Genomic DNA, 22674 nt, shown 5'->3' with positions numbered 1-22674 from the left:
TAATCCTCAAATCAACTACTTGCAGGGTTTTTATTTAAATGAAGCAGTCCATTTCCTTCATATCAGTCAGTTCTGGAAATCAAATATGCACTACTGTTTATGCACACTTGCATTCTTCCATGAAAGACAACAGAACTCATTCAAAGTGTATTGTGGATTATAGGCAATAACTTATTGCTTTTTCTCCCTCTCATTTGTTTGAAGTTCATTACAGTATATGCACTTATCGTTTTAATACTGATTTCTTAATCTGTATACTGTACCACTCTCTGTGTTTAGGTTTTATGGCAAAACTCTTTAGCTCCACTCTTTTATTCCTTGAAGACCAAACTGCAGAAAGAGAGAGCTATATTTTCCAGTTAATGCTGACATTTGAATCTTTGCCCATAGAGGTCTATAAGACCACTTGACCCCGTATAACAAGATACAGAAAAAGGGAGAATTACTATGCCTTTGCTCTGTGTGCAACTGGTTTTTCCTTCAATTTCAGTTGGATTGTGAATTGTCAGCCAAAAAGCCCCATTTACCATTACTACTTCCTTAAATGCTTAAGCAAAGTGCAAAGTCCTCATGTAGCTAACAACCACCATGGATACTGAAATATCAGGGTATTGTTTATAGTACAACTGAGTAATAATGTTTGACCAATGCTCATGTTGAAGACAGGTTGAAAGAGATAAAACATATGAAGTGGAACCTTCATATGTTACTTTAATGAGTTAGACATGCAAACAAACAGACTGCCGTGATGTATAAAAGGCAAAGAACATCAGGGAGTACATTGATCTAATCCAGGCATAGGCAAACTCCGGCCCTCCAGATGTTTGGGACTACAATTCCCATCACCCCTAGCTAACAGGACCAGTGGTCAGGGATGATGGGAATTGTAGACCCAAACATCTGGAGAGCCAGAGTTTGCCTATGCCTGATCTAACCTTCTGTCTAATCAATCTAATCTTTCTGCTTTTCCTTCTAATTTTATTCCTATATAAATCATAACTTTGTACTGAGTAATTATATGTGGTCCCTGACGGACTCCCCAATTTTTAATGCAGCTGCACAATTTTAAAGTAAATTTTTAAGATTGTGAGCCTGTGGATAGGGACCTGGAAAATAGGGACTCTTGTCTTGGAGAGTCTAAATACACAAATATGTGGGATTTATGATCCTCCTGAAGTTGTGGGATTCCTTTTACCCTTTTCTACGCGGGTGGCGCTGTGGGTTAAACCACAGAGCCTTGGGCTTGCCGATCAGAAGGTTGGCGGTTCGAATCCCCGTGACGGGGTGAGCTCCCATTGCTCAGTCCCTGCTCCTGCCAACCTAGCAGTTCAAAAGCACCTCAAAGTGCAAGTAGATAAATAGGTACTGCTCCGGTGGGAAGGTAAACGGCGTTTCCGTGCGCTGCTCTGGTTCGCCAGAAGTGGCTTAGTCATGCTGGCCACATGACCCGGAAGCTGTACGCCGGCTCCCTTGGCCAAGAAAGCGAGATGAGCGCCGCAACCCCAGAGTCGGCCACGACTGGACCTAATGGTCAGGGGTCCCTTTACCTTTAGCCTGGCCAGGGCTGGTGGGAGTTGGAGTGGGCTATCTTAACATTTTTGCAATTACTTTCACTACCAAGAATATTTTTTTGTAAACTCTGACAGATGCAATGCAATATTTTGTACCGTTGTGTAAAATGTTTTATTTGGTGGCCACTAGTTGTATTTTTACTCTTATGTCAATGCTTGCTGACAAATTTAATTTAAAAAGAAGATAACCATTCATTAGGCCAGGTGGAAGGGTGTTGAGAAATAGTGGGGCTTTCTCAACCATCCTCATTGCTTTCTCGCATGATTGTGACTCATGATTTAGAGCCCCTCTCATGTGTTAGCTAAATGGGAATTCTCTCCCTCACCCTCTTTCCGTAAAAGAGAGCCAAAAAGAAGAAGCTAACTGAAGAATAGAAACGAAAGTGAAAGGCCCGCTTGCTTCCCTGGTGAAAGGATGCAGGATGTTTTTTTTCTCAGGCTCATCCCCGGGTGATGAACTCGAGAGGCAGGAAAGCGCGTGCTTTTTTAAAAAACAGAATTGAATTGCACAATATCCCAGAAACATCTCAGCAATGGGGGAGGGGGGGGAGGAATTCCTCCCTCCGGTTTGCTGAGGTTGTCGAGAGGCGAGCTCCGAAAAGTTCCCCTTTATGGCTGCGCGAGGAAGCGTTTTCGCCGCGTTGTGTTGCGCAAGGATGCCCGCTCAGAACTTTGCGCGCCTATGAACTTCAGCAATCGTCTCTCGCTGCCCGGGCAAACCACGACCCGGACTTGTGCAAGGCGGGAAACCGAGTTCATCTGAATAGCTTCTCCAGTTTAAAAACCAAAAACTTTTTGTGTGAGAAAGTTTTTATGAATGGGGCTTGGAGGAGGAGGAGGAGGATTCTGTGGGGGTTGGAGAACGGAACTGTGATGAATGCGAGCGGAATTCGCTTTTTCCTGGAAAAGGACAGCATTGGGATTGTGAGGGGAATTCGGCTCGCTTCGGTTTCTTAGAGGTTGGACTTGCGCTCTCTGAAGGCAGAGAGAAAGAGAGAGAGAGACAGACAGAGAGAGAGAGAGAGACAGAGACTTCCTGCTCTCTGCGCGAGATAACTTTCTGCAGGTGTGTGGGAGGAAGCGAGAGAGACCTCGGTGGCCTCTCCTTTTCCCTCTCTTTCCAAAAGGGCGTCGGACTGAGCTGCGAATAGAAGCAACTCGGAGGAGGCGGCCGCAGAAGAAAGCGAGGGACTGGTCGTGTCTGCGCGTGTCCTAGTTCTCTTCCACGAAGCTCGCGCGAGGAGGGAGAAAAGGCGTGTGTGTGTGCGCGCGCGCGCGGCGCCTCTGGCCTCCCAATTAAAAGTTTTGTGACTTCAGGCGCTTTGTGACTTCACTCGCCTGCCTGGCTGCTCTCCGCTTCCGCGAGCCGGCGCGGCCTCTCTTGCCTCCATGCCTGGCGGCGGGGAGAGGGAGCCGCTGATCCCTAGGGGGCGCCGCTGGCGGTGGCAGCAGCACAGGATGCCCTGCTGCACGCAAGGAGCGGCCTTCGTTCCGACGCTGCTGGTCATCTGGTCTTCGGCCTCCTTCATCATCTCCTACGTGATCGCTGTCCTCGAAGGCCACGTGGAGCCGCTGTTCCCGTACATCAGGTAAGAGCCCCTGCTTGGGGGGGGGGGGGAGCAGGAGGAGGGCGCCCTCTGTCGGAGAACCATTGGACAGAGTGGCACCCCCGTGTAGATGGGTTGCTGGGTACACACGTGCAGCGGGAAGCCAGTGCATCCGATCACAGGCATGCCAGATCAAGTGGGGGAAGTTTTCTTGACCCCTGGAGGGTAAAGGTAAAGGGACCCCTGACCATTAGGTCCAGTCATGACCAACTCTGGGGTTGCAGCGCTCATCTCGCTTTATTGGCCAAGGGAGCCGGCGTACAGCTTCCGGGTCATGTGGCCAGCATGACTAAGCCGCTTCTGGCGAACAAGAGCAGCGCACGGAAACACCGTTTACCTTCCCACCGGAGTGGTACCTATTTATCTACTTGCACTTTGACGTGCTTTCAAACTGCTAGGTTGGCAGGAGCAGGGACCGAGCAACGGGAGCTCACCCCGTCGCGGGGATTCGAACCGCCAACCTTCTGATTGGCAAGTCCTAGGCTCTGTGGTTTAACCCACAGCGCCACCCGCGTCCCTTATGTCTAAACCCTGCCTGTATGGAGAGTTGGGGCAACTCCCTGCATATAGAAAGCTAGCTTGACCTTTAAGAGAAGGCAGGTGCTTCTCCCTGACATTCTCACTTTCCTGTAAGCAGGGAGTTTTAGTTCATGCAGGGAGTGTTTTGACATGCAACTGTCCACATGCTGTTTTAAGTGGCCCAGGCTATTGGGGACGATGACAACCAATGGCTTCCAGTTACAAGAGCAGAGATTCCGACTAAACATTAGGAGGAATTTTTGATGGCAAGAGCTGTCAGAGAGTGGAATGGACCCCCTCAGAAGATGGATGACTCAACTTCAGTGGAGGTTTCTAAGCAGAGATTGGATGGTCATCTGTCATGGATGCTCTAGTTGAGATTCCTGGGTTGCAGGGGGTCGGACTAGATGACCCTTGAGGTCCCAACTCTACAATTCTATGATTCTATTTCAGTTTGCTGGATCTATAAACTGGCCCAGAGGGAAAGGGAGTCTGGTGGTAATGTTCTGAGATGATTGGAGTGGACTGTACCACTTCATACAAGAGGGATCATACTGGCAAGTAGACAAGCGGTGTGGTATGGGGAAATGGCTGGGTTAAAGTATTTGTACTTTATGTGCTAATTCTTGACTTGGAGGTTTTCGTTTGATCTTTAAACATAGTGAAGCATTCAAAAGTGTTGTCTCCTTACGACAGTCTCAAACAGGCATAGGCAAACTCGGCCCTCCAGATGTTTTGGGACTACAACTCCCATCATCCCTGACCACTGGTCCTGTTAGCTGGGGATGATGGGAGTTGTAGTCACAAAACATCTGGAGGGCCGAGTTTGCCTGTGCCTGTTGCATCCCACATTCTGCTGCATTTGTAGGCCTGGCCTGTGAGGTCTTCAATTCCAAAGGTTAAGGATGTGGTTTAAAGCGCTCACCAATTTGATTAAGGGAGCTTACTGGTGTGTAAGCTGCACTGATTTCCGTGGGATTTATAGTCTCCAGAAAGTGGGTTTAGGATCGCAACTTTAATGAATGCTGATTGTCATATAAAAATTCCACGGACAAAACAGAATGAATGCTCAAGACTTAACTTAAACCTTGTCAAGCAAATCAGGCTGAACGCTCAGTAAACAGGTTGTCTTGAGGAACCCATAACTAACAGCAAGTTGTGACAAGACAGTAACAGTTTGCTGAAGGACTAAGACCTACTGAGTAAATGTGCATATTGTTGTAGCTCATGTGTTTAACTGATCCTATGTGTCTTTCCTCAGAAATAAATCCCACTGATTTTAGTGGGGCTTACTCCCAAGTAAGGGTGCACGAGACTTCAACTTTTATTACCCAATCCTTAACCCTGTTTGTTTCTATAAGAAATCGCATCAGGTAAAGTATACTTAGGACAGTGTATTGCAGCTTGAGGTAGAGGTAGCGGTGTAATCCTAACAATATTTACTCAGAAGTAGTAGGACTTACTTCTAGATAAGTGGGTCAGGATTGCAACCCAAGTCCCACTGAATTTGTTGGGACTTGAACTTGTGGTGGAGAAAACAGCACTTGACTTTGTGAAATTATTCCATCTATGTAGGGTTCTGTGCATGGCAGCTGCAAGATTTGCAGAAACACAAAATCGAAGCTTTCCCAGTCTTTCCTCTGTTACCAGTGCAGCAAGCACTTGACTTTCTTCCTGGCTTGCAGCTATGAAAGCCACAGACCTTTCATCAAGGAAAATAGCAACCTTGCTTATTGTTAGATGACCCTTGGGGGGGGGGTCTCTTCCAACACTACAATTCTATGATTCTAAGAGGGTGCATTCAAACACACTTAAGCTTAAGGGAAATGTTTTGTATTCCTATGGCGCAGCGGTTGCCATTCTGCTGCTAAGGAAACTGACCCCGCCGTAAAGTTGGTCTCCAGTGGAAGAAAGAAACTTGGATGCTTTCCCTGGGCATCATTGGTTACTGTACTACTTAACAGCATCTAGTGAGATGACACAAACACACACACACACACACACACACACACACACACACACAGAGAGAGAGAGAGAGAGAGAGTCGGACATGGAATCATACGCAGATACGGGATTTCCTCTGTGCAATTCATATTTAGTAGAAAGTTTTTGGTTTCTGTGGTATGGCCCCTTGGCAACATGACTAATTCCAGGACGCATATTTTCAAATATAAGGTTATTGCCTATTTTTTCCTATAATTTATCAATAAAATTGTACACACTTTCTTTTTTTCTCATGACCGTGCTGGTTCTGGAAACCCGGGAGTATCTTTCGTGGCCCGGCCCTAGTTAGTTGTCTTTATGGCTGATAATAATGCTGAACCAAGCACATGAAAGCGCAATATATATATATATATATATATATATATATATATATATCCCCTTCCTTGTTCTGCTGTGTCTCTCATGCTAGGCCCAAGAGAGTAGAATACACATACATTGAGTTGATCTTAAAACTTTAAAAGATGAGGGTAGAATGTAGAATGGAAAGTGCAGCTTCTGGGTGCTGCATGAACTGAATGATCAGTGTGTTGGCTCATCATGACCAATCTGAGACAAATAAATGAACAAAAGCGAAGCTGGCCATAACTTTTCTTTGTAGTGCTTTACCTTTGTTTAACCTTAATTTCAAGCCTTTAAAAAAAAAAACTAAAACTGCCTCAGAGTTAAGCTTTTCAGAACAGCTATTTTTGTTTGGTTGTGTCTCCCCTCAACACAGTGGAAACTGACTTCTGACCAGAACTTTTGTTATATTGCTTTTTAGATATCTGTAAAAAGGAGGGAAAGCATTACTGATATGGTTTAAAGCCATTTTATAGCTAATGTGTGCTTACTTGAAGCACTGTAACAGAAATATTAAAAGTTACGGAAATCCATTTTACTGGAAATCCACAATTATCTGTGCTTTTTTTAATTGGCGGAAGGCGTTAGGCTGTATCCTTCTAATTCCTGGATCCAGCAGGCGTTAAAATCTAATGGAGGATTACAAACCCCTGGATAAACCCCTGGAGCCTCACACTGCTTGCAGATTGGGGTGGCGTGCAACAACTGCAAACCATCACAAAGTTGTGGTAACGTGATCACTAGTATGACTCAAGAACTCATCCCAGCAGAAATGGATAAGATATGCAAGTGTTTTCTTGTCTGTACAGAAAACCACATAAATGTGGGTTTATAGCAGAGGTTTTCAACCTTTTTGAGTCCGTGGCTCCCCTGACCAACTGCATTCTTTCTGCGGCACCCCAGTGGGGCACAGGAGCCCAGTTATGTCACCCCTTGCCTGCAGAGCTAGCAGCCTCTCACCCTTTTTTTGAACACCCTCCCTAGTGCAGTGTTCCCTCAGCCTCCACTCCTCTCCCCTCCCCTTGGGAGTCCTCCCCTGGTCTCTGAGCTGAGCCCCCCCCCAAAGAGAGGTGCCTCCTCGCACTGCCCCATAGGGTCCTGGGAATCACCCCTTTCTGGCCTAGAAGCACCAGTCGCCTGGGGAGCTTGTAGCCAGGGCTGCTGCAACAAACAGCTGTGCAAGCCTTTGAGGGGCAGAGGCACAAGAAGGAACCAGAGGTGGGAGAGGAGGAAAGAGGGACAGAGGCCAGTGTTGCCTGCGGCACCCCTGGCCATCATTCAAGCCACCCCAGGGTGCCACAGCACACTGGTTGAAAACCACGGGCCTAAAATAATAGAACCAGAGTGTCTTATTACTAGTTACCTGGACGCAGTTTTTCTAAGTTAAATGTTTATGTTTTTGCTTCCTCACTGTTTTGTCATTTAGGCACAATTCACAGCATAGTTAAAATGTAGTCACATTATAGATGTTATTTAATGACAATCTTTCAAACGCTGTAACTCATGCATAAACCCAATTTTTAAAGGTTTAAATAAAAATGAATGGCATTCAATGCAATTTTAATTATTTGTGATGCTCTTAAACCATTAAGTGTTCCAAGAAGAAATTCAAATTGCACATTGGTCAGGTGCAAATTCCATTCTCATCTTACCTAATGCTCTTCAAAGACTTTGAAGTGATCGCAGTTCAGTTTACTATTTAGGTAGTATAGGCCAGTCTCTAATTGAAGAAGTACTTCAGATTTGTCCCAAGTGAGTCACTTGGGACGTGAGTTTTCTGCTGTCTACCAAGTTACTTAGAGCTTATTTATAATTAATTTGTGGCTCTTAACACTTTTTAAAAAATCCTGCGGATTAAAATAAAAGTAAGGGTGTTTCTAAAAGATGAATAAATAAAGTACTGTATGGGGAATCCAGCTGATGGTTGGCACCGACAGGGAGTTTGTATCTGCAAAGTTTACTTTCAGTTTCAAAGAATCCCATACTTAGCACTGCATACAAACCAGGAATCCTAGTTTTAGTGAGTTAAACAAACCAACTTTGTTTGAAGTTGGCTTGCTTAGCAATCAATCAGATAAAGTAAACTGCAAAATGTTATAGAAAGATTGTGCAGTAAGACCAGCACACACATTCAGGCTGATTCCTATTTGCATATCTCTTGAAAAATTAAAAATCACACAGGATGAGGCATGCTTGTTTTCCAGGTTCAGATATTTGCTTCAAGGACTATGGACCAAATATGGAATTTCCAGCAATGAATCAGGAAATGTAAATGAAAGTCCCAGCACGACTGGGAGTTCAGGCACTGTCAGTTTGGACACCACCACCAATTATGTGTTTGGAGGAGTGGAAGACAGTTCATTCCTCTCTCACACAGTCCTACACTATTCGCAGTTGATAAGTGTCTCAGCACTGATGGAATTATCAATCTGTTGGGCTGTTAGCTATGCTGATTGTTAAGTTGTGGGTGAACAGCTTCAGTACATAACACTGATGATAGTATATCAGCAGCCCACTCATTTGAATGGCTATATTCCTATCTCTAGATTATAACCTGATAAAATTTATTGGTTTTTGGTGTGTGTTTTTTTAAAGGATCTACACTGGCAAGAACAGATTTTGAAACAAAGGGAAAATGAGTCACTACCCCCTGCCTGCAGAAATTCAAATAAATAAAAAGGGACTTGCTTATTAATACAAATGCACCTCAGAGATACTGGGAGTATTCTACTTTAATAATGTGCACCAGAGCAGCTTTTCATGGAACAAAATTGAACTTGCTTCCAAAATATATGTGTATAGAATCAGGCTGCAAGTTTGCAAACCTGAGCATACAGATCTGGTGGTAAATCTGAAACTGAAGTCAATGGGACTTTCTTCTAAATAAATGTGGTTATGTTCAAGGTGTTACTCACTTATTTTTAGACATGTTTCATTGACTTCAGTGTAATGTTGGTTAATGTTTCTCTGACTTGATTAGCAAAGCTGTTTTTCTTTTTTCTTCTTCTAAAGGAGTATGGATATTACATGGTATTTAATAAACCTTCCCAGTAAAAATGCAGCAAAAGTGACTCTCATTATTATTTCAGTTAGATTTAAATGTGTTCCTTGTATATTACAACTGCATGCTTTTGTTTTGTTTTTTTTAGTGATACAGGAGCAAAACCTCCAGAAAGTGGTATTTTTGGATTTATGGTTAACATTTCAGCATTCCTAGGTATGTATGTATGTATGTATGTATGTGTCTGTTATTACATTTTTAATTTAAAATTTCTAGTCTGTCTCATCCTAAGACTTGACTGGGTAAAAATGATTACCTGTAAAATGGGCACATATTTTCAGATAGGAAAAACCACAAAAAATGCAGCATATTCTCTCTGCTCTGGATTTATGTGGCATTGGCTGCTAGAAGTCAGCCCAAACCCAGTAGTCTTAAAGTGAATTTTATCATCAATGTTAGCTTTATAAATTTTAATCCAGGGTAGTTTCTGAATTCTGGCATCCAGAGACACTATGAAGGGAAGTAGGCTTTCTGTGGCAAATTTCCAAGAAATGCCTATGTTGGAGAGGGGATGGAGAAAGGTTAAGACCAAGCACTTATCCCTTTCTTAAGTACCGTCCTGCAAAAGTCAGTGTTTAGAACTGTGAATTGCATGGATCCTGCATGAGTCAGAGTTTGGTCATTTGAGTTCTAGTAATTTGTTTGGGTTTTTTAAGTAGCTGTATTGTTTCATCCTGCATTGTGATTTGTTTTGATCTTTCTGTTAGTCACCTTGGTTTTCTTTGGAAATAATGGAATATACATCTTTTAATAAATTGGTATCTTACATCTTCCCACAGGGTGGGTTAGCAACTGTTTTTGCACATGGAAGAAATTAAAGGGGTGCATCCCTGGGGCTGAAGAGCAAGCTTAGCTGCGAGCCCAAGTTGTCCCAATCATTTGATCATCAAATCTGCACAACTTCTGCCCGTCATCTGCGTTCCCCGCCCAAGGTTCTGCTCTTGGTTGTTCCAGAATGGGACAGAATGTTGGGAACTGAAATGAATGAAAAGCATTATTTGAGGCCTCCATCTTTTGCTCACTGTGTTGCGCAGAAGAGCTTTATAGCATATAAATTATCTGAATAGGATGGAGAATCTTACTTCCCCTGTGTTGTTGGGATCAGATCAAAGTGGGTTGAATGATTTTCTTTTAGTCCCAATTTCTTAATAACTTGCATTTTTGTCTTTTTTCCAAAAAAGGTGCAGTTACGATGTATGCAAGATACCTAATTGTCAAGGAGCAAAATGAAGTGACACGTTTCATTTCCCCCTGTTTCAATTTACTATCACTGTTTGTTGGATGGATAGGTTGCGTTGGAATGGGCATTGTTGCAAGCTTTCAGGTAGGCCCAAATAAAATTTATCTTTCTGTCTGTCTTTCCTCAATTGATATTTTGCTTTTCCTTCATCTGGCCTACAAGTAGTTAAGAATACCATATATATATCACATTCTAAAGCTAGTCCTTAAAAAGACAAAAACAAAACCTCTGGGCAAATCAGCAACCAAGAATTGGAACTGATACTGCATGGAGCAATGCAATGACTCTCTCATCCAGAGGTCAAAGTCCTCCTAAAGACTGTTTCTTGGTTTACTGAATGACAGGCACGTGGTGGCCATTGAAGGAGTGCAGGGCAGATACCGGTAATTCCAGGTGTCTGTCACTATTACACCTCCCCTGTGAGTGTCTGAGGGCCCTGCTCCTTCCTGCCACTTACCATCTGGCCTGGGGTGGGGCCTGAAGCCTCAAAAGGACTGCTCGGCTGCCCAGGAGGACTCCCCTGTGAGTGTCTGAGGGCCCTGCTCTTGCCACTCACCATCTGGCCTGGGGCGGGGCCTGAAGCCTCAAAGGTCTGCTCTGCTGCCCAGGAGGACTCCCCTGTGAGTGTCTGAGGGCCCTGCTCTTGCCACTCACCATCTGGCCTGGGGCGGGGCCTGAAGCCTCAAAGGTCTGCTCTGCTGCCCAGGAGGACTCCCCTGTGAGTGTCTGAGGGCCCTGCTCTTGCCACTCACCATCTGGCCTGGGGCGGGGCCTGAAGCCTCAAAGGTCTGCTCTGCTGCCCAGGAGGACTCCCCTGTGAGTGTCTGAGGGCCCTGCTCTTGCCACTCACCATCTGGCCTGGGGCGGGGCCTGAAGCCTCAAAGGTCTGCTCTGCTGCCCAGGAGGACTCCCCTGTGAGTGTCTGAGGGCCCTGCTCTTGCCACTTACCATCTGGCCTGGGGCGGGGCCTGAAGCCTCAAAGGACTGCTCTGCTGCCCAGGAGGACTCCCCTGTGAGTGTCTGAGGGCCCTGCTCTTGCCACTCACCATCTGGCCTGGGGCGGGGCCTGAAGCCTCAAAGGTCTGCTCTGCTGCCCAGGAGGACTCCCCTGTGAGTGTCTGAGGGCCCTGCTCTTGCCACTCACCATCTGGCCTGGGGCGGGGCCTGAAGCCTCAAAGGTCTGCTCTGCTGCCCAGGAGGACTCCCCTGTGAGTGTCTGAGGGCCCTGCTCTTGCCACTCACCATCTGGCCTGGGGCGGGGCCTGAAGCCTCAAAGGACTGCTCTGCTGCCCAGGAGGACTCCCCTGTGAGTGTCTGAGGGCCCTGCTCTTGCCACTCACCATCTGGCCTGGGGCGGGGCCTGAAGCCTCAAAGGACTGCTCTGCTGCCCAGGAGGACTCCCCTGTGAGTGTCTGAGGGCCCTGCTCTTGCCACTCACCATCTGGCCTGGGGCGGGGCCTGAAGCCTCAAAGGTCTGCTCTGCTGCCCAGGAGGACTCCCCTGTGAGTGTCTGAGGGCCCTGCTCTTGCCACTCACCATCTGGCCTGGGGCGGGGCCTGAAGCCTCAAAGGACTGCTCTGCTGCCCAGGAGGACTCCCCTGTGAGTGTCTGAGGGCCCTGCTCTTGCCACTCACCATCTGGCCTGGGGCGGGGCCTGAAGCCTCAAAGGTCTGCTCTGCTGCCCAGGAGGACTCCCCTGTGAGTGTCTGAGGGCCTGCTCTTGCCACTTACCATCTGGCCTGGGGCGGGGCCTAAAGCCTCACAAGGACTGCTCCTGCCACTATCTGGCCCAGGTGGGGCCTCACAGGGACGGTTGTTGCCACTGATGCTGCTACTGCCCATGAGGACCCCGAGGGGCGCAGAGTTCTTTTTAACATGTTTTAAAATGTTCCTTTCCCTTTAGATTTTTATATATGGGGGTGGGAGGGATGTTTGGGTGGGCTTGGGAATTCGTTAGATTTTGATGAATTTGTAATTTTGTAGCTTTTATTTGTATTGTTTTATTGTTTTCTGGGTTGTTTTGTTTTTTGTTTTTATTGTTTTAAGGTTTTATTGTCTTAGGCTGCGAAAGAATAACATTAATTGCCATCAATGGAGGCTACTATGAGGCTTGGGATTGCTACCGTGGAGGGGCGAGGGAGGTATGGCGGTGGGGGCAGATGTTATAGGCGAAGGGGATCGAGATATGGATATGCTCGTACCCCTTCCAATCTGCGCCTCATCCCGAGGGACGAGGGTAGGGCGAGCAAGGACTACTCACCTCCGTCACTGGTGCTGTGCAATGCCAGGTCTATAGGCAACAAAACCGCCACCCTGCGAGATTTCTTTATCTCGCAGGGGGTTGACCTGGCTTGTGTGACGGAGACCTGGGTGCGCGAAGGGGCAACAGTTACCTTAAGAGAGATGGCGCCCCCGGGTTTCTCCGTCCTCCACCAGTCACGGACTGTGGGCCGGGGGGGAGGGGTGGCATTATTAATCCGGGAAGATTGTTCTTTCAGGGCTCTACCATCACCATCGATCCCCGGCATTGAATGTGTTGGCCTAGTGTGGGGCTCCGAGGAGAGCTTGGCTGTCTGGCTGGTGTACCGGCCACCTAGCGCACCAGCAGCCACCCTGTCAGGCCTATTGGAGGCGGTGGCCGGCTGGGCCTTGGAGTTCCCTAACCTATTGGTATTGGGGGACTTCAACATCCATGCTGATGCCACTCCCTCCTCACAGGCTCTGGACCTGGTGTCTTCCATGGCGACACTAGGGCTCTCCCAGTTTGTTTCGGGCCCCACACATCAAGCAGGCCACACGCTGGATTTGATCTTTGGTGCAGGTATAGATGTGATCATGTCTCCTTCGATGAAGGTGCCATGGTCTGATCACTACGCTCTGAAAGCCAGGATTGACTTTCCACCCCCACCCTGCTTAGGTGCCGAGCCGATTTGGGCTCGCCCGCAGAGGCTGATGGACCCTGATAGATTCCGCCAAGCCTTGCGGGACCTTGCTCCCCCTGGCGACTCATTGACTGAGCTTGTTGAGGGCTGGAATATCCAGCTCCTGGCAGCCATCGATGAGATCGCACCGAAGCGCCCTCTGCGACCCCGCAGAAACCGGGCTCCCTGGTTTACCGAGGAGCTCCGGAAAATGAAGCGGGACCTCAGACGGCTAGAGCGAGTATGGCGGGGTGCCCGTGACGGAGCCTCAAGAACATCTTATAGGGCTTTTATGAAAACCTATGAGATGGCGGTGAAGGCTGCTAAGAAGTCTTACTTCTCGGCCTCCATTGCATCCGCTAGCTCTCGCCCGGCGCAATTATTTAGTATAATCAGGTCTTTAACGTCCCTTGAAGGACAGCCAAATTTAAATAACAATTTGACACACGGCTGTGAGGCATTTGCGAGCTTTTTTGCGGAGAAGGTCTTGTTGCTCCGCCATGACCTCCCTGCCAATTTGGATACAATAAAGGAACTGGAGGCCCCTCGACTGTCCTCGGGTCCAGTATTGGACCACTTTGACCGGATATCCCCAGCCGATGTAGACAGACTCCTCCGAGCTGGAAAGCCCACCACCTGTCCTCTCGACCCGTGCCCGTCTTGGCTGATTAGAGCGTGTCCAGACGAGGTGCGGGCCCTCCTGGGGGATATCATCAATTTGTCCCTTGGCACGGGGACATTCCCAGGGGAACTGAAGGAGGCAGTGGTGCGCCCGCTCTTAAAGAAAACATCATTAGATCCTTTAGATCTATCCAATTACCGCCCGGTTTCGAATCTTCCGTTCCTGGGTAAGGTGATTGAGAGAGCGGTTGCTGAACAGCTTGGTGGGTTTCTGGATGAAACATCGGCTCTGGATCCATTCCAGTCTGGCTTCCGCGCTGGTCATGGGACCGAGACAGCTCTGGTTGCCCTAACAGATGATCTTCGTAGACAGCTGGATCGAGGCGGGTCGGGGCTGCTGATTCTTCTAGATCTGTCAGCAGCTTTCGACATGGTCGATCATGAACTTCTGGACCACCGCCTTGCCGACGTGGGGATCCAGGGCACAGTCCTTCAATGGCTGCGCTCGTTTCTCTCTGGTCGGGGACAGAGGGTGGCGCTTGGGGGGGAATTGTCATCGCGCCACTCCTTGGTGTGTGGAGTACCTCAGGGTGCGATACTCTCCCCAATGCTTTTCAACATCTTTATGCGCCCTCTCGCCCAGCTTGTCCGGAGTTTTGGGCTGGGTTGCCATCAGTATGCCGATGACACCCAACTCTATCTGTTGATGGATGGCCATCCTGACTCGGCCCCAGACACACTGACCAGATGTCTGGAAGCTGTGGCTGGATGGTTACGTGGGAGCCGGTTGAAGCTAAATCCTTCGAAGACAGAGGTCCTGTGGCTGGGACGGGACGATATGGGATTGGGGGGGCAACTCCCATCTCTTGCGGGGGCGCAGTTAGTGCCAGCACCGTCCGTTAAGAGTTTGGGTGTAATCTTCGACACCTCCCTTTCCATGGAGGCGCAGATTGCAGCTATAACAAAGGCGGCATTTTTCCATCTCCGCCAAGCTAAGCAGTTGGCTCCTTACCTCTCTCGCCCTGACCTAGCCACTGTGATCCACGCGACGGTCACCTCCAGACTGGATTATTGTAACTCGCTCTACGTGGGGCTGCCCTTAAGACTGACCCGGAAACTCCAGCGGGTGCAGAATGCTGCAGCGAGACTCCTTACGGGGTCTTCGCTGCGAGATCACATTCATCCGGTGCTATATCAACTGCACTGGCTCCCGGTGGAGTACAGGATCAGGTTTAAGGTGCTGGTTTTAACCTTTAAAGCCCTATACGGCCTTGGACCCTCGTACCTACGGGACCGCCTCTCCTGGTATGCCCCACAGAGAAACTTACGGTCTTCAAATAAAAATATCTTGAAGGTCCCAGGCCACAGAGAAGTTAGGCTGGCCTCAACTAGAGCCAGGGCTTTTTCGGCTGTGGCTCCGACCTGGTGGAACACTCTGTCACAAGAGACTAGGGCCCTGCAGGACTTGACATCTTTCCGCAGGGCCTGCAAGACAGAGCTGTTCCGCCAGGCCTTTGGCCAGGGCACAGCCTGACTCCCTCCCTCGGCAATCTTCGTGGAGCTCTGGCCCAATAGTGGCCAGTGGCTTGAACTTAATTAATTTTATAATGAATGATTTTAGAGCGTTGTTTGTGTTGTACTTTGTATTGTTTTATTGTTGTTAGCCGCCCTGAGCCCAGCTTCGGCTGGGGAGGGCGGGATATAAATAAAATTTATTATTATTATTATTATTATTATTATTAGTCAACAACCACAAAAAATGTGGTTCTCCCAACAATGTTCCTTTGGAAGATCTAATGGCATCAAATGATGGCATGGAAATAAACGAGAGAAGGCATTTTAGAAACAATTTATTATATACCTGGCAGCCAGTTAACACACATGTTGATGGCTTGAGCCCTCCTCCAGCCCACTGCTGTGTCCAGATACCTGTTCAGAGTAGCTAGCTGCTAAACAAAGACAAAATTCCATTGTTTGATTGTTTTGTTTAAATCTGTGGGTTGTGTTGCTAGTTTCATGCTTTCCCATGGTTATTAATGCACTGCTGTGCAGAATTAAGTGGACAAGTCAAATTGTCCTTAACCCTTCACATTGTGGCATTTATATATTCAGAAGCTGTGCCCCGTGCCTTAGGTTTTGCAAGAATTTGTAGCATAAGATATGAGAAGAGTGAATGAGGTAATTAACTTCATGTGCAGATGCCAAAGTCAAGCAAGGTTAAGCAGATTGTTCAAGGCCAACTAGCAAATAACAAGAACCAAAATCTCACCCTTCGATTCTGAAGCCAGGTTCTTGATTACAGAACTGTGGATATTCTGCAGAAAATAATTATTGGTTGCATAAAATGAGCATGACGGAAAACAAGGTCACATTGCTTTTCTATGTGCGGGTTCTCCCCTATCCTTTAATTGATCGGTTGAAAAAGAAGAAGTGCAAGCATACCAAAAAGGAAGAGAACAAAGCATAACATGTGTAAACCATAAAGCATCACAGTTCTTCTGTGCAGTTTTGACTGTCCTGGAACCATATGGAAAATTCTGAGAACAGGGATGCACAATGCATCAAAGTTTCATGGTTTCTTTTCAGTCTCATCTGCGGAGATATTGACAAATCCAGTCTGTCTTCTTGTGTTTACCCTCTGCGTGTTTGCTGCAGTATCAGTCTCCTTTTTGTGTTTATTAGCGAAATTGCAATACAGTAGTAGATAATGCTTTTCCAATTGTCTTTTCAGGAGCTAGCAGTTCCTGCTGTCCACGATGGAGGTGCTCTTTTAGCTTTTGTGTCTGGTGCTCTGTACATTGTGCTTCAGACTGTAATCTCTTACAAGTCGCATCCACAATGGAGCAGTTCGTGTGCATGTCACACAAGGCTGTTCTTCTGTGTAATGACTTGGGTAGCTATCATTCCCAGTATCCTTTTCAGTATGTCACTCTGCCTGTTTAAAGCATGAATACTCTACCTTAACAACAACAACAACCCATTCCTATTGCATTCAGTTATTTGAAATGCCTTCACTGAAAGTAACATGTTCATTCTGCTATTCTCTACATCTTTTATTATTGAGGCTTAGCAGACTACTAAGAATGGAACGATTTGATGATTACAGCCATAAAATTTAAGTAACGTTGAGAGTTGGAGTTAGGGTCTTGTTTACGTGATCATCGGTTCTGAGGCATTGGCCCTTTGAATTTGTTTCCTTCTCGTGATTCGATTATATGACCTAAGGGTTTGTGAAAGCTTGGTTGCACTCAAAAGCATGGTTGGCGATAAAATAAGGAAAAGAATTCCTGGATGATCAAGGGCTGTTTGCTCGTGTTGGTTATTATCCAGGGATGAAGTTATGCAGTCACAGCAAGTAGAGATCAGAGGTACCAACCATGAGAGTAAAATAACAAGACTACTGAGAATCACCAAGGTCATCAGGCCATAGATTGCAAGCGGTTTTGCCTTTGCCCTGCTGCTTTCCCTTGGAAACCCCGCTCTTTAGCAATAAATCAGAACCAGTAGCAATCTGTGGGAAACCCAGCTGACGTTTGCTCCGATTCAGCAGTAAAGAGCAAGTTTTCCCCAGGGAAGAGGAAGTGTGGATAAGTCCTTATTCCAAAACAGTTCTGAGGACAGAACTGCATGTGTGGCTACTCTGAGATTTGATGATAATAAAAGTTCCTGAAGTGACTGTGATTTGCCAACCTACAGTTCATAGCATTTTGGAGAACTTTTAAACATTTTTTTTAAAAAAATCAATCAGTCAAAGGTCCTATCATTGAAATAAAAAGTCTGTGACCAGAGGGGGGAAAAAACATTTAGGCATTTAAAATCTAAACCGGATGCTAACTTCATCTGCTTTCCTGTATAAATTCTAAAATGAGACGTGTGTCATGCTTCTTGCAATTGTCTGTGGAAGTTTGTGTATGTTTGTGTTCTGGCTCCCGCTGACTGTTCCATTCCTCTGTGTGAATAATTACGTATTGCTGCATTACAAGCCAAAAATAGCATTACATTTTAAAACGGTTGTTTCCCTTTAACACCCTCTCCTCCAGTGATTGCGTGTGCTTCACTAGTTTCCATAACAAAGATTGAATGGAATCCAGGTGAAAAGGTAAATTCGTACTAAGTAAAAATATATAATAGTTTTTCCATTTTGTTTGGTTGTTCAATACTTTCAAATTAAAATAGGCAAAAGTAGACAATAAAGGGCTTAACTCTGGTAAGTTGGAAGCTGCACAGACTAAGCTAAGTTGTGCAAGGCTAAGAACCATTTTGCATTTACATAGATAGCCATAGTTATAAAAGCTGCCATATTGTTTCGTGATATTTAATATAATGCAAAAGAATGTACGTACCTTTTAACATCTAAGCGTGTTTAACGTTGGTGATAGGTAAATTGAGAACAAGATGAGCTTTCTTTCTAAGTTAGCACTGAGAATGCATAGGTGTGCCAACATCAGGATACAGAGGGGGAGACACATATTCCCCCCCCCAAAAAAAGGGCATTGCAGCACATACACTGTTACTTACCTCTGCCCCATTTTATTCACTCATCCCACTGGGTGGCCAGAGCTGTCAGAATCTCTTTTTGGATCATCAAGTGCAGCAAGCAAAAAGCAGGCTTTTCACCTTTGTGTTTGGGGAAGCAGTAATGCTCTCCTTGCTGCAAGTAGGCTCCTTACACTTGGGGTCAGAATGAGCGAAGCAAATAATAATAATAATAATAATAATAATAATAATAATAATAATAATAAATTATTTATACCCTGGCCATCTGGCTGGGTTTCCCCAGCCACTCTGGGTGGCTCCCAACAGAATATTGAAACAGAATAAAACATCAAACATTTAAAACTTCCCCAAACAGGGCTGCCTACAGATGTCTTCCAAAAGTCAGATAGTTGCTTATTTCCTTGACATCTGGTGGGAGAGCATTCCACATGGCGTCACCACCGAGAAGGCCCTCTGCCGGGTTCCCTGTAACCTCACTTCTCGCAGTGAGGGAACCACCCGAAGGCCCTTGGAGCTGGACCTCAGTGTCTGGGCTGAACGATGGGGGTGGAGACGCTCCACCTTCCTGGTACAACATAGTGTTCATTTAAAGTTTAATGTTTCCTATAGCTGCTGCAGCCCTATTTCAGTTTGGGAATGAAATGGTTCAGTGACAACATCTGCGTAGGAATCAGGGGGTGAGAAGCTACACATTCGGGTTTTGGAGGCTGTGCACGGGGTTTGAAGTGGTATAAATGAAGGAGTTTGCATAATCAGCCCTATCCTACCTTTAGGCGGATACGTACTAAAGTTAGGAGATGTGCACTAAATTCAGATGCCTTCAGCTGCAAATGTGTCTCTTGCTTCGGTCTCTACAGCCACAGTAGGCACTACAACCTTCCAACAGCTTGACCTCACCCCCAAAGCTTCAATCCTCCACTGTCTCCCAAGGCAGACAGATGCCAGCATCATTTATTTAATTGTGATGGTGCTTGCCTACAAATTTCTGCTTATGCACCCATATATATGCACTTGCCTGCTGAGGGTAACACTTATTTGCTGCATTTATAGGCAGCCTTTTTGCTGAGGCACCCAGAGGGGAGGTTTACAATTTTAAAATACCAAAAGAAAAAAATAAAAGAAAATTGGTTGCAGTGAGGGGAACAGTCTTGACTAGAGTGGACCTGATGATTCATTTGTCTGCCTCCCTCACTTCATGCATCTAAAGAAACAGGCTTTAGTCCATTAAAACTTCTGCCTTAATACATTTGTTAGTCTTTAAGGAGCAACAAGGCACTCTGTTTTTGCTGCAGACTAACCTCACTGGAAATTCCGAATTTCTGCAAGTATTTTTGTGGGTATGATATACCACAAGAGGGAGCACGTGGCTTATGAATCTCATAAAATAAAAATAAAATAAAGGGGGGTGGGGGAGAACGTACCTTGCTACACAATCTTGCTACAGAGTGTAAATGGGTGAAAATAATCCCTAATGATTCTTTTTAACAATATGTTTGTATCCTGAGGCATGAGAGGATTTATTTATTTGAATATTTGTAAACAGCCAGGTCAAAAAGATATCAAGGCGGAATGCAGTAAAATGATTAAAAAGATCATAAAACTTCAAAATGGCAAAATACTGAACAAGTGACCAATAGACTATCTTGAAAATCTAGATCATTATTATTTTTAAACAGCTTTTCTTACAAAAAAAAGTCTTAAAAGCAATACCCATCAAAGAGAGAGAGAGAAAACTGTAATAAAATTATTCAAAATTTTGGAAGGATTAACAAGGAAATGTGAACCTCAGTGTCTCCAATGTAATTGTTCTAAGGAGTTTAACATTAAAAAAAAAACAAAAAACACGAAATGTATGTCTCCAAAATAAAAATAGGCATCTCCTTTGTGTTCTCCTGGTGTATACATTAATTGGTATCTGCCTGTCTGACTTGCCTTCTGTTTGCCATGTTTAGTGTTTAGAATTCCTTTTTATTTCTCCTTTCCATTAGGATTATGTGTTTCATTTTGTGAGTGCAATCTGCGAATGGGTAGTAGCCTTCAGTTTTGTTTTCTTCTTCTTAACGTTCATCGGAGATTTTCAGGTGAGTATGGCAGAACAAAAGGTTTCATGTTCAGAGCAAAAGGGCTTCAGAGTCTGAGGGCCAAACTGTACATTGCCATAAGCATATTGCTTTAAACATCATTTTTGTCCTTAAGAAAAAGCAGCCATAGGGGCGCATGCTCCAGAATGCACACCAAATCTGGATCAAGGGCGGGCCCATGCCAGTATGCTGCCAAAAATCCACCTGCTGCAGCTGCTCTTGTTGTTGTTTGTAGATGCCCTTCAACAAAGGTTATTAACGATAAAATGCAAAATAGAACAGAGCAATAAATTCACAATAATGACCATCAGCAGAATACATTGTCGCAAAACAAACAGCACAATAACCTTGTTAACCCTCCTATTTCGAACAGAGCAGCTGTGTTTTCAGTGACAAAAAGATGTCAACAAGGGGGATGCACATAGCTCTAGTAGAAGGGAATTCCACCGTCTGAACCAAAAGGTCCTCTTATCATTTCTGCATGGCCCCTATTTGTCCCTGAAAGTGGTGGTTTCAGCATATGGTACCCTTAGGCACAAAGAGCGGCAGTGGGGATAATTTTGGCCATTAATTCTGAACTGGAAAAAGTACTGCAGTTTCAGACACATTCAAGTTTCTGAAAAACCACTACCAGTACCCAGCCTTTAGTTGCCAATTCTGGCAGTAAAGGTAAAGGGACCCCTGACCATTAGGTCCACTCGTGACCGACTCTGGGGTTGCGGCGCTCATATCGCTTTATTAGCTGAGGGAGCTGGTGTACAGCTTCCGGGTCATGTGGCCAGCATGACTAAGCCGCTTCTGGCGAACCAGAGCAGCACACAGAAACACTGTTTACCTTCCCGCTGGAGTGGTACCTATTTATCTACTTGCACTTTGACGTGCTTTCAAACTGCTAGTTTGGCAGGAGCAGGGACCGAGCAACGGGAGCTCACCCCGTCGTGGGGATTCGAACCGCTGACCTTCGGATCGGCAAGTCCTAGGCTCTGTGGTTTAACCCACAGTGCAACCCGCATCCCTAATTCTGGCAATAGACAGGTGCATTTAAAAAAAAAAATCTGTTCACCATAGATACACGTATGCATGACTTTGGGTTGTTTTGGGATGAGGTCAGTTTTATTAGCTTTGCCTGGATTTAAATTATATTTAAGACTGGGGCCCCAGCTCTCTTCAAATACTAGATGAAACAAACCTTTTTCTACTAATGCCAAATATTTTGTAACTTTTCTGCCTGCATGCCTGTCTACCGCGTAACACATGTGCAGCCAGTACTTTGTAGTGACTGGTTATTCTCATTTTCTTTTTGTTCCAGGGAGTTACAATACGGATATCAACAGAGCTACATGGAAACCTATGACCACTTTTTATAGTTTGAATCATAGAAGCTGGGGTCGAGGGCATTAAAGAAACTGTTGGGGAAACTCCAGAACGGTAAAATCTGGTGTGACGCAAACCTGGTGGATCAACGCTGCAAGTTTGCCTAATCATAGTCAAGGGAGAGATTACTTTTACTTTTACTAATATCCCCATGTGCCTCGTTTCCCCTTTTAACCTGTGTTCTAAATCCTTTTTGTATTTTTAAATACTTCTTTCCAGTTTCATTTTTAAAAATGGGAATGTCTGAAAAACGTTAACTTCTGGGAAAAACGGAGAGGAAGAGACGTCCCTCCTCGACAACTGTTGCCTTCTTTCTATTTGTTGGAAGTCATGATGGCCTCAAAGTAAAACTCAGGCTGCAGTCTGGTGAAGTCGGTCCCATTGGTGAACTTGGTGGGGCTTTCTTTCAACTGACTGTGCTTAAGATTGTGTTTTAAAATGCCTAGTATTCATTGTGGATAGTAATGTCTGCTTTTATGTATTAGGAAATAAACTGGCCCTGATTTAAAGAGAGGTTGTTGTGGTTCAGGTCCTTTTTGAACATAAAGGGGCTTCAGCAAGGCTTGCTCAAGGCTTCTTGCTGCTTCAGATAAAAGAATAAGATGTTCTGGCTACAGAAACTAACCATTGAATATTACTTCAGCACTAGCTGCCTCTGTTGCACCTTAGGGCACTAAGCTTGTTTCGCGGATGCAGGAAAACCTTTATGGCACAGCCAACTCTGTCCTTGCCTCACCACAACTGCCTGCCCCTCAACATCTGCTGCCTGAGGCATCTTCCTCATGTCCTCAGGCTGCCATGGTCTTCAGTTAGTCATGGCTAACTTGGCCTTGTGGGCT

The 22674-nt window shown here is 45.7% G+C and overlaps 1 protein-coding gene and 1 long non-coding RNA gene across 3 annotated transcripts; both read left to right on the top strand.

Annotated features, from left to right (window-relative positions):
- Positions 1 to 2094: 2094 nt before the first annotated feature.
- Positions 2095 to 22348, top strand: DRAM1 (DNA damage regulated autophagy modulator 1). 2 transcript variants are annotated; one of them, XR_014539180.1, is made up of 7 exons: positions 2095 to 3160; positions 9190 to 9257; positions 10283 to 10425; positions 16615 to 16792; positions 17924 to 17982; positions 20369 to 21130; positions 21493 to 22348. XR_014539180.1 is itself a non-coding variant. In XM_083574155.1 (7 exons), exons 1-7 carry the CDS (start codon positions 2961 to 2963, stop codon positions 21813 to 21815), a joined length of 786 nt encoding a protein of 261 aa, XP_083430281.1. In that variant the 5' UTR covers positions 2102 to 2960; the 3' UTR covers positions 21816 to 22348. The 2 variants fall into 2 exon arrangements, 1 of the variants encoding a protein (XP_083430281.1); XM_083574155.1 differs by having other exon boundaries at positions 2102 to 3160; positions 20369 to 20461; positions 21771 to 22348.
- On the top strand, positions 16800 to 17609 carry LOC310743739. Its single transcript, XR_014539207.1, has 2 exons — positions 16800 to 17026; positions 17109 to 17609. It is a non-coding gene; the product is annotated as an uncharacterized lncRNA (long non-coding RNA).
- Positions 22349 to 22674: the final 326 nt, after the last annotated feature.

Source organism: Podarcis filfolensis (assembly GCF_964270895.1).
Source record: "Podarcis filfolensis genome assembly, chromosome: 10".
In the NCBI taxonomy this organism is placed as follows: domain Eukaryota; kingdom Metazoa; phylum Chordata; class Lepidosauria; order Squamata; family Lacertidae; genus Podarcis; species Podarcis filfolensis.
Note: the sequence above shows the minus strand (reverse complement) of the source record. Positions and strands in the feature narration are given on the sequence as shown.